This window comes from Xiphias gladius, chromosome 21 (assembly GCF_016859285.1).
Source record: "Xiphias gladius isolate SHS-SW01 ecotype Sanya breed wild chromosome 21, ASM1685928v1, whole genome shotgun sequence".
Taxonomy (NCBI): Eukaryota; Metazoa; Chordata; class Actinopteri; order Istiophoriformes; family Xiphiidae; genus Xiphias; species Xiphias gladius.
In genome coordinates, this window is record NC_053420.1 from 17,687,405 (window position 1) to 17,699,608 (window position 12,204).

At 40.0% G+C, this 12,204-nt stretch overlaps 1 protein-coding gene across 2 annotated transcripts in view; it reads left to right on the top strand.

Moving 5' to 3' along the window:
* The window catches only part of LOC120782919 (sodium-coupled neutral amino acid transporter 3-like), a 36,899-nt gene extending 25,171 nt beyond the window's left edge, over window positions 1-11,728 (top strand). For both annotated transcript variants that reach the window (XM_040115481.1, XM_040115482.1), the window contains exons 6-16: window positions 198-290; window positions 638-719; window positions 5,275-5,357; window positions 6,998-7,056; window positions 7,459-7,605; window positions 8,437-8,516; window positions 9,014-9,114; window positions 9,673-9,797; window positions 9,933-10,077; window positions 10,783-10,886; window positions 11,624-11,728. In XM_040115481.1, coding sequence (XP_039971415.1) covers window positions 198-290; window positions 638-719; window positions 5,275-5,357; window positions 6,998-7,056; window positions 7,459-7,605; window positions 8,437-8,516; window positions 9,014-9,114; window positions 9,673-9,797; window positions 9,933-10,077; window positions 10,783-10,886; window positions 11,624-11,728 — 1,124 coding nt within the window. The remainder of the gene's footprint in view (window positions 1-197; window positions 291-637; window positions 720-5,274; window positions 5,358-6,997; window positions 7,057-7,458; window positions 7,606-8,436; window positions 8,517-9,013; window positions 9,115-9,672; window positions 9,798-9,932; window positions 10,078-10,782; window positions 10,887-11,623) is intronic.
* The last annotated feature ends 476 nt before the right edge of the window (window positions 11,729-12,204 follow it).

Consider the following 12,204-nt stretch of genomic DNA (forward strand, 5'->3'; position numbering starts at 1 on the left):
CTTCTGATTAGCAAAACTTTAAATTACCCGCCAATCGTCAAGATGGTAAGATCACAATGTGTGAACCCCCAGTACTCTATGACCTGCTCTGTCATGTATATACTTGATTAGATTTGCAGTGGCTTTACACTGCAAGACCTTTTTACTGTGGATTTAATACATTGATAATTTGCTTTTATCTGGTATTTGTGGCTCAGGTATTCGTGCGTATGAGCAGCTCGGTTACAGGGCCTTTGGGACCCCGGGGAAGATGGCGGCAGGTATTGCCATCACTCTGCAGAATATTGGAGGTGAGGTCACACATGGGCATCTGTCCTCATACTTACACATACACACAGTTCTTTTAATTTTCTGTCACGTTTCTGGGATAATACTCAAGGTATTCTGTGTTTTTTTTGCTAGGGATTAAATATGTGCTCCAAGTGTGTGTGTGTGTGTGTGTGTGTGTGTGTGTGTGTGTGTGTGTGTGTGTGTGTGTGTGTGTGTGTGTGTGTGTGTGTGTGTGTGTGTGTGTATGTACTAGTGTACGTGTACTTTGAGCCTGTGTGTTTATGCGCCTTCATGTTTGTACCATACATTAGCCTCTGTGTATGTTAGTAATAACACACTGGTGTGTGTCTTTGTCTCCTCTTCCCAGCCATGTCCAGTTACCTGTACATAGTCAAGTATGAGTTTCCTCTGGTCATCCAAGCCTTTCTGAAGGTGGATAAGCCTGCAGGGTGAGCGGTCAATGCATGCCACGAAATTTTTCACTCACATTATGTACTAATACATGTGACTTCAGATCTAGGGAACACGTACTGATATGTCTTAAGGGAAGAATTACATCTGATTAAATGTAGACATTAAAATCAATTTCTGTTAAAAATAATTCTTTCTCTCTCTCTCTCTCTCTCTCTCTCTCTCTCTCTCTCTCTACGTACTGTATGTAAATGACCCCGTTAAAAGAAAAACTGGACTTTTTTGGGGTTTTTTTTAGGAATATTTTAAAGTTATGTAGCCTCTATAGCTACCAAGTGTGCTGTTGATCAGTTTGTCGAAATGCAATGCAAGAGTGCTGGTCTGCATTCAGAGCATCACATAAATCTCATTTACACAAGTTTAATGTTTATTGACTGCCTGAAATGCTGCAGAATTCGAAAAATAAAAATGAAACATCATGAAATAAAAGTCCGCCTACACTTTTGATCACAGTTGCAGTAAATAAGTCAATATGGAGTAAATGCTGTAAATACATCTGTTTCAGTGTGACTTTTCTAGACACTGCCATGCCTTGTAATGATTAAAAAGTAATCTACTCATGTTAAAAAAACAGCAGTGTGATATCCAGTCACTTCTCTGTGGGGGCTTCATGCAGTCACCCTGTGTGTGCAAAGATTTTAGCCTCCACAGAAGACTCCTGTCAGGCTGTTCCAGTTTGCAGGCCTTGTGCTTCTCCTCATGTGCTGAGCAGCTGGCGTGAGAACAGCTGTGATAGTGACCCTGAGGGAGGGGAGCAGCACACCACCGAGAAACGCACAACACAGCTAGGCTCCACGGTTGAAAACGTAAACCATGGGATACCAATGGCCAGTGCAGGTGGCCTTCGAGACAAACAACACTCGCTTCCTTTGATTTAGATTTCGAGTGTATTTATATGATACAGTTGTATGCCTGGATACAGAACCCTATAATATGAATGGGCAGAGTCTCACGGCAATTTTTGCAGCAGAGGGACTGTCCCCTCCTATTAAAATGTGCAGTGGGGTGATGACATTTTACTGCTTCGAAAAAGTATTACAACAGAGCTAAGAAAAGAAACAAGAGCATGCGCTGCACTGGTCTCAACCCGTAGTATAGAGAATAGAGACGACCGCTGCCACCACATTTGCTCATAAATGTATAGATATGTCCCACTGTATATTGCCACTATAGAAGTGATATGCTGTGACATGTCCACATTGTTTTCTGATATCAGTTCTGTTTTCTCTCTCTAGCGGTGCTTGGTACTGTGGGCCTTGGTCAACAATCACTGTTTATTTGAAATGACAGGCTAGATTGTCCCAATGGCATTTCATCGTGTCAGTGGGTGTGTGTTTATATTGCTAAACTGTACAGAGGATGGGAAAAATAACAGGGACACTTCGCAATCTGATGCAATCGAATTCAACAGCTCTGCGACAAATACTTCCATAGAATAGAATTTATGTACACCAGAGTGACAAAGTTTATAATCTAAAATCAGATGAAAAAAAATCTTTAATACAAAAGTACAGGTGAAAATCACTGTTACTGTTTATGTTATTAGTTTGAGGGACTCTGTAGGACCATAATCAGAGGCTGATGTGCATTTCCCCCCCATTTTTTTCTACACGTTATGTCACTGTGTATATATGTGGTCTTCTCGCAGCAGGAAGCACAACGTTTGGTTGCGTTAAAAAAATCAGGGTGAAAATCAACTCCCTTGATACTGATCTGCTTCTTCTCAAACATCTTCATGTTTTCAGTGAAAATGAGTAAAAACTGAAAAGATGATCTTCGGAGGTGCCAGAGGTTTTGAATCAACTCCAGGGTCATTTTTGAAACTGTAGTTTACGGTGGTGTTGCACTGGCACACTGACACACTGTCAATATGTTGTATTGTATCGTATATGTATGGGGTCCTGTTGTTTCGTCCACCCTCTGCATTTTTACATGCATGGGTGTGTCCCTATCTCTGTCTCTGGATTTGTGTTGCTTTTAACAAACTTGACCCTGGTCAGTTCACATGCACAGTCAATGAACACCTGAGGATGTGTTTGTGTTTGTGTTTGTGTTTGTGTGTGTGTGTGTGTGTGTGTGTCTGTAAACATGTTTGTTTAACCTGTCGACTTGTCAGCAAGCTGCTGCTATGTCAGCATGGATAGTTCTTTATGTATATTTGCTTATCAAGTTTTTGTAGCTTTTTGTGATTATTGGTGATTGTACATCTGTGTGTTTGTATGTATGTTTGCACAGAATGCTGAAACTTTGTGCGCAAGTGTGTATCAGTGAGTGCGTCCCTGGTCCAGATGGCCGGAGGGCAGGATGACAACAGGAAAGATGAGCGTCTTCTGTTTTGAGATGTGTGAATGTACAGAATGTGTTGCAACAGATGTTGCATATCTGCACTGTCTCCCACCTGATCGAAGACAAGAAATGAATCACCCTTACTGTGACAATCTTAAGAATAGCTGGCAGAAGTTTGTTTCCTAGATATGGCCGTGCATGAGGTAATAGCATGTTGTGGGTTATGTCAGTGGAATCTGTTTGTCATATGTTCTGCCAAACTTCTCATATTCATGTCTTCTGTTCGGTCAAACTGGTGTTTTGTTTTTTCTTTAGTTTCGCAGTGGAAAGTAAGCCCACTGCCTTTGCACAATGTTTAGTCATACACAAGGTTTACACTTAATAATAGTTTCCGCTTCAGTCTGCGTCAGCCAACGGATACCATGTCACTGTAACACAAGTCCCAGGAGTTAACAAGTTAAATTACAGCTTATGGCATTTGTTAACGTGTGTCCTCAATGAAGAATATTATTTTTAGGATTAACAGTGTTTACAATATGTACCATGAGACAATATAAATTTTTCATCTGAGATTTTTTTTATACTTGTCATACCTTGGTAGCGACCCCATTAATATCACTGGTTTTATTAGACCATTGTGGGCAATGTTGCAAATCAGTAAATGTGACTACTCTTTTGTAATATTGGATTTTTACATAATTGTGATGAAGTTCCTTGAATTTTGAGATATGTCATTTTCATGATGAATCAGAAACAAACATTACTATGCTTATTTAGAGGTCTTACAGCTGATTTTTCAGAAAATTCACTGTATCACAATATATATTTATATCGCCATAAATGACTGATGAAGTACAATGGTAGAACCATTTCAGTTATTTAGCCAGTCATAGCCTTACAGAGTTTTGTGACACCAAGTTTAATGAAATAGCCAGGAATTTATAACTACTGATGTCAGGGTTCTGGTTTCCCCGATCACAACCCCACTCCTCTAAGTAATTTATCACTAGCCATCATTAATTTTACTTGCATTTAATTTTTTCATTTAACAATTAGGTTATATTTTCTATACATCCCAAGGATGATTGTCTAGATGCTACTTCAAAGCCTTATTGCCATCATTATAATTTTGGTGAACAAATACTAAGAATACTAAGATTTTATTAAATCATTTTCTTCATTCAATTGAACAATATTGAGTCTAAAAATCCCAGAATCAGACTAAAAAACTGCCATTTTTAACTTGTGTCTAATTTTAATCCCTCTTCAGGGTTAAAAACATTCCCATAAACTAGAAAGGCACTCAGTAGAGCACATACCTTAACAATCCTAGACATTTCTGTGTAGCTCTTAGGAAAAAGGAAAGTAGTCTGATAACATAAATTATTTATTTGTCATAAAACATAGTAAGTACAACTCTGTGTGTAATGCGGATTCAGCATTTGCTTCCACCAGATCCAGATTATTATCTGGACACCAAGATAATAATCTGGTGTCCAGATTATTATCTGGATCTGCACCAAACCGTACAAGCTCATAGATCTCAACACCATAAATATGTCTGAGTTTTTACATCAGGATTCATAAATTATTTCCTGAGAAGCTGACAAAAATGTGGAAAAATTTGCTATCTCGCAATGTAAAGGGAAGTGATAACTTCCTTTAACCAGATCTGCACCAAAATTTTTCGAGTTCTTACCTAGCCCATGGCCCATCCTCTTACCAAGTTCGTTGCAAATCGGTTCAGCACTTTTTGCGTAATCCTGCTGACAAATAAACAAACAAACAAACAGACGCGGGTCAAAACATAAACTCCTTGGAGGAAGTAACAGTACCAAGGATATGACTTCCGTGTCCTCAATGCCAGCTGTAGTCCTTGGTGTCCTGCGGTACAGGGAGCAGAGAGACTTATTCCTTCCACTCTAAATTTTTTAAATTCCTGGCAAATACTGAGTTTAATTTGTGTTCATATCTTTTTAGCTGTGAATAAAAATACCTCTGCTTGGCATAGTTATGGAGATATAAAATAATCCCCAACCAGTGCCTCTGCCTTCTCCACCATGTGAGACTTGTCTGTGCACACCTCATTATTATCCAGCCTTTCACACACTTTTCTCCCGCGTCTTCTCGATCAGTATCTGACACAGTGCAAATGCTTAACAGAAGTGAGATTGAGAGGAGTGTTTAAGCCGAGTAATTCAAAATCAAAACATTTAATTGTCTCCGTGTCTTTGTAACTCTCTGCAGGGAATGGTACCTGAACGGAAACTACCTTGTGATCATTGTTTCCATTGCAGTGATATTACCACTGGCTCTCATGAAACAGTTAGGTGAGTGTATAATATCATGTCCTTTTTAAAGTGGGATACTCATCTCATTCTGTTCTGTTTTATGTTTTTTGCATGATTAGGTTAAAGCAAAGCTATGTAACTTCTGCTGAACGGTGGCCAATGAGGCTACAAATGGCGGTTATGGGATAATGTGATAAATGCTGAACCACTGTTTAGAATTAATCACATTAGAAGAGTAATAAAATCAGCCAGTTGGCTCAGTAATGTCTGTAATACAGCAATATTTACCTTAGGTTTGCTAACATTAGCCACCATGATCTAATGGTCATACCAGACCAAGTAAGGCTGTAACAGCAAAACCCATTAGTGTATTGCATTGAGCAATGGTGTCTTTATTGCCAAGAATTCAACTTTTAATTTAAGAGGAATAATGTGTTATTTCTGCTCTCAAATGTTACATGGTCTTGCTTTAACAAAAGGTTTTGTAAGGCTAACACGACTGTATTATTATTGAATTTAAAAGAAAATACTTAAAGATATATGAAAAAAACCTCAGGTGTGAAAATATAGGAATGAAGCTGGGAATATTGTTATTTTAAAGGGCTCACATTACTGACCATTGTGAAAAGATTTTTTGCTGTTGTTTGTTTGCCAGCTTGCTTTTTCCCAGCATCTTGAAGGATCTGTGGAGCTCACAGGGCTTTACACAGTTACTAGCTCAAGGATACAGGGGATGTTTTTCAGCATCAAGTCTTGAGCCTTGGTACTTCTGCTTTAATAACAAATTCTCTAACGGTCATACTTTGTATTTAGATATCTTCAGGTGGATGTTGTAAAGATTTGAGACCCACACATGGATGATTTAGTTTTTATTTAAGGGCTTGTTATTTTCCATGTTAGAGCTGAACTCTGCCTTTGTTTTATTAATATTTTTTTTCTTGGCAGAGAGAAGATTTTTCAGAGCTAAGGGACCCTGCTCTGTCTTTCTCTTCCCCTCCTTTCTTCTTCTTCCATGACCATTTTCAATGTTGTGCTCCTGAGATGTCCCTTGTTACATGGCTTATGCTCCTGCTTATTTAAGTTTAGCCCTGTCTGATAATTGTCGGCACTGCTAGACTGACAAGAGTTCACTGATTTTAAAGTAAGAACACTGTTGCTCCTGTGACACAAACACAAACCCAACGTGTTTCACAAGGTTGGTGGAGTGTCGTGCAGTCTCCCTGCATTGCCGCTCTTCAGATGAGCAAGTATGTGAAACAAAACAAGTGGAAAAAGAAAAACAAAAAGCAGGGAAAGCCAGTTTGGAAGTGACAGAAGGAGGCGTATTGGCTGACCTCTAGTAAGAAGTCTGTCTCCTGCCGAGACATCAGGGACAACAGAGCCAGTAATGAGCTCCATCTCCGAGCACAGTAAATCAGTTTGGTCCACCACAGGGCTTGAAGAGCATGCAGTAGAAGATACAGCACAGAAGAAATGCGGCTATATCTCACTAGTGATTAGTTAGTAGAGTTAAATAGTAGAGTAGTAGTAGTAGTATTAGTAGTAAGCAGCTAGGAAGATATTACACATAGCTTAAATTAGCATTTTCTAGATGCTATTTTGGGTGTAATACATTTCAGATTTAGCATGACCATGTAATCCTAGATGATAGGAATGCTAATGAAGCATTTGTGTTTTAGGATACCTGGGATATACCAGTGGCTTCTCCCTGAGCTGCATGGTTTTCTTCCTCATTTCGGTGAGTCCTCTGACTCATGGTATACATACATGTGAGTTCGACATCATGTGGCTTGCTTCCTGTTTCTTGCCTATTGGCAGAAACATCAAGGCAGCTTATTCAGATGCACTGGGATCAGCTTGTAAAAAAATGTTTATTTTTTTCACCTTCCCACCACCTCTTTAGTATTCCCCACTCTCTCTACTCATTGCCATGGACTAATGTTAGCATGCTGCAGTTCCAGGCGGTATTGGTTCTCTTTCTCTCTCTGACCTAGTTTTGGCTGTGTGAGCTGTAATCCACGCATTGCTCTCTCTCCCTTTCTCTGGCTTTCTCAGTGCCGTATTTTATGCATGTCTGTATGCTAACTGTGTCCCATAGCCTTTGTTTCTGCCTAATGCCTCTCTCCTCTTCACTGTACAGGTCATCTACAAGAAGTTCAATCTCCCTTGTCCATTTGTGGACTTTGCATTTAATGGCACTACCAGTGTTCTGAATATCAGTGCTATGGATCCTGGTGAGGAGGACAACCCTGCTTGTATGCCCAAAATGGTCAACCTCAACTCACAGGTAGGTTTACGCATGTCACTTAGTCTGAAAATACAAGTCCACCTCCACTGCCATGGCCACTGACAGCCACCCACTTATGTCATAGTCATCTTCAGCATGTTTCCAGTGACAGTTCACAATCCAAGCATGGAAATCACACTTGGTTTGAAGCACTCAGTCGCACCCCAGAGGAGGTCAGGGCTTTGATCAAGCTGTTAATGATAGACAATAGTCTGCGATTAATGATGGACAGCGACCCATGAGCTGTCTGCTCCTGTCAGACGGAGAGAAAAAATTGCTTTGGCATTCTGTTGCTTATAGTGAGATCATCAAGTTTGCCCTTTGTGGGCCAAAGAGATAGGTAATGAGTGAAATGGGAAAGACCTGACATTTCTCTGTGTACCTTTATTTTTTACTCACAGTACATACCTTCTACAGCAGGACAAGACTCTGGAAAGACTCTTAATCACAGCTAGTTGCTTTAATTTGTTTGATTGTGACATTATACTTCTTTACTTTATTGAAACAATTTTACTTTCCAGAGAATTAGCAGATACTGATTAGTTGCCCCCTAGTTTTTATAAAATCCCATCAAGTCTTTATTAGCATCCCTTAAAGATGTATGAGTCCCAGGCTAGTAAGAGTGATTCCTGCTGCTTAGCAGCTTACATGTAAGGCATTCTTAAATGGACTAAAACTGGTCCGCAGCCAGGCCCAAGTTAATCACAGGGAAAGAATTAGCTCTCTGTGATGTGGCTGAAGGAATAATGGGCAGTAAAGCGCGAGGTTGGTGGTAAGACGTCCTGGATGGTGCTGCTGTATCTATGGTGACTTGTTGGGATTCATTTTCAGACGGCCTACACCATCCCCATCCTGGCGTTCGCCTTTGTGTGCCACCCTGAGGTCCTGCCCATCTACACAGAGCTGCGCAAGTATGTTCTTATGATGGAAAACAAAAAAAAATTTTTTGGACAAAAAATCAGTTGCATAACAAAGAAGAAGGCTATTATGTCTGCTTTGTGCATGGCTGATCATAACCTAGTCACATGCACTGCTGTCACTTAATTTTGAAATGAGTTGGCACAGCTTGTATGATGTAGCATGTTGTTTTTGTGAATTTATCATCATGCTTTGAACCACTGTTGCTTGCTTTCCTCGGACTGATTTGGATGTGTTATTGAATATTTGAAGCTTATTCCTGCAACACTAATATCCCCACAATTTAAGATGGTATTTCACAGTAACTGGGCTTCATGCTTTCTGTATGGGCATTATGCAGTTATTTGTCGGTGGATGCCCTGATCTTGTATGTTTGTGTGTGTGTGTGTGTGTGTGTGTGTGTGTGTGTGTGTGTGTGTGTGTGTGTGTGTGTGTGTGTGTGTGTGTGTGTGTGTGTGTGACACCACATTGCAATATCTTCTGATTTCAGTGCCACCAAGAAAAAGATGCAGCATGTGGCCAACATCTCCATTGCAGTCATGTACTGCATGTACTTCCTGGCTGCTCTTTTTGGATACCTAACTTTCTATGGTGAGGCATGGTCCTCCTCCCATTGCAGAGGCTCTCTGGCTCCATCTTTCTGTCTATCTATCTATCGATCTAGTCATTTTTTGCTACACTGCCTCATTTTGCTTCTCGATGTCTTTATCCATGCCCCACATGAGTTAATTTTTTTTTTGTTTTCATGTAAACATATTGTTAAGTCTGAATCACTACAGCATGTCATAGCAGAGCAGTAATCCTGCGTAGGCTGAAAAGCATCATGATGCATCCACCCCCTCTAGTGGTCTTACTGAAGATCTTAAAACGACCATTTTCACTGCTACTGTCAACAACTGCACTTAAAAGGCTTCATGATGTATAAAGATTTTATTAGATTTACTTGCATATTGCAAACAAATTAATAAAGCATGGTTTTTGTTGCTACTGCTTAGAAAGTATTGCAATTTATATCAATATTATATGTATCCTATTTTTATGTTCTAAGTAATTAATATTTTTAGTACAAGTGATGTTTTTCTAGTCGGTTTGGGGAAGGATCATCATCCTTAGACCTACTCAATTTCCCTCTGTTTTCATCTCTTCCAGGCGAAGTGGAAGCGGAGCTGCTTCACACCTACAGCCGTATTGACCCGTATGACACTTTGATTTTGTGTGTGCGTGTGGCTGTGCTCACTGCTGTCACACTCACTGTTCCCATTGTGCTCTTCCCTGTAAGTAAAATTTTAGCACCCACAGTTCAAACTCTGACAAATAATCATAACAATGATTTTTCTTCATGCAGTGACTCCACATTGTTTTAAAATACAGTGAAACACTTGCAAATGGCCTTTTTTTGTTATGAACAGGTACGGAGAGCAATTCAGCAGATGATATTTCCCAACAAGACCTTCTACTGGCCCCGCCACATCGCCATTGCCTTCGTTCTGCTCACTTTTATCAACCTGCTGGTCATCTTTGCCCCCAACATCCTGGGCATCTTTGGGATCATTGGTAGGTTTTGACCAACCCTGGGACCAGGGTGGTTCTGACACATGAAGCACCAACACTAGTGGAGGCACCATGACAAATCCTGAGTAGCTTTCATGATCTGTTACAAGCCTAGATATCCATGGATTATGCGTGCTTACCCTCTGCAAAGTTATTGACATGCAAAGAAAGTCATATATCGACATTTGATATTAAAGACGTTGATATTTACATGAGTGCCCACTTGCAGTTGGAAAGAAGGAGGATTATACATTATTGTACTGCAAACTGTTTGAGCAATGAAGTGACACAAGGTTGAAAAATGTGCAGCAGACATCGGACTTGTATTTTTAGAGGTAACTTCTTCTAACTGTCAATATGGGACATTATGCAATAATGCAATAATTAGGATTTTGAGAGTGACAATTAAATCTTGGAGGAGAGATTTTTTTCCACTAACTCTGGGACTCTGGTGTGGGGTAATGAGCAGTACTTTTACAGATGGAGTCCAACAGGCTTATTCATACCTGAAACCTTATATTCAAAAGCCTCATATCATCAATTTTCATTTCTGCTGGTGGAACAAAATAAATATGAGCTAATTCCTTTTCCACCTTTTCTGCTGTTTTCCCACATCGTAACTACAGCGCTGTCAGACAGCCAGTAGCTCTTAATGAGAAGTGAAGGGAGTGAGAATTTACGGAGAATTTGTTGTTGCCCGCTTTCTAGGTGCCACATCTGCCCCTTGTCTCATCTTCATCTTCCCTGCCATCTTCTATATTCGTATTGTACCCAAAGAAGAGGAGCCACTCCGCTCGGTGCCCAAAATCCTGGTGAGCATCAGATGAGAATAACAGAAAAATTAAGTTCAGTATACTTGTTTTGATTTGGGGTTAGGTTAGGTGAGGTAACATAAAGCAGATCTGTTTAAAAATGTGGCATCAATGTACAGTAGATGCTCTGTGGATTGAAACTGACTAAGTAGTGATTTTTCACTGACAGACATTTTGAGTTGTGTTGGTTGGAGTTTAAAGGCGTCAAAAATTCTGAAAAGATATATCAATATTGGCATTTTTGTCGGCCGATCAGTAACAAGAAACTGAAGTACTGAAATGCCAAAGATATGTTCGAGGTAATTTAGAAAGAGTGATACCATTACTTGTTTTTCAGCTGTAAAATATCGTACTTAGCACATATCTTGGCATACCAGAGTGAAAAGCATTGTTTTACCGCCCCTTCTGGACTTAAGTCTATTTTACCTCTGGGTGTGATCAGATGTGAAAAAAAAAAAAGAATATCGGTCTATGTGTCATTATTGGATTTGATTCTCAAATATTGATAACGGTATAAATCTCAGAAATCCAGCAATGTTTGGGCTTTTTACCGGCATTGGCAAAGTAACACTGAAAAATGTGTCTGGTTACAGTAACTCACATAGTCAATGATTTACTCTGGAAGTTACTGGAAATATCATAACACTGTCTGAAAATGATGCGTCAAGTTAATTGTCTTACAATGATCTCCCCATCTCCTGTTCTCTGTCGCCCTCATCACTCACTCTCTCTTTCAGGCTGCTTGTTTTGCTGGGATAGGCTTCCTGTTTATGATAATGAGCCTCAGCTTTATCATCATTGACTGGACATCGGGCACCAGTAAAGCCAGCAGTGGTCACTAGGCACCACCTTCCATTTTTTTCAGGTTTTATATTGTTGTTTTAGATCTGTGTTGTTATGTTACTGTTTTTACTTTGGATCATGTTTGATGTTGAAGATGCTCTATCTTTCTCCATTGGAGAATATTGGCCACAGAGGAGGAGTCTAGCATTCAGGACAGCTCGCTGTCCCTCTACAAATGCTCTCACCCTAATGACATTACGTTGTACTGGACATCCTGCCAAACAGTGACCGCAGATCCAGGCCAGTAGAACCATCTTGCAAAAGCTGATAGTGATTTCACTCAGAGGCCAGGTGCATAAAGATTGATGTTGACATTTGGAGGCTGTGCCTTGTGAGATGGAAGTTAAAAAAACAAAACAAAACAGAAAAGTAACAATGTAGGATGCTGCTGTCTTTATACACCTGTCCCTGTGTTGATTGATAGCATCCGCCACCCTGTCTTATCCTAGGATGATCAATGATCTGCAAACTGCTA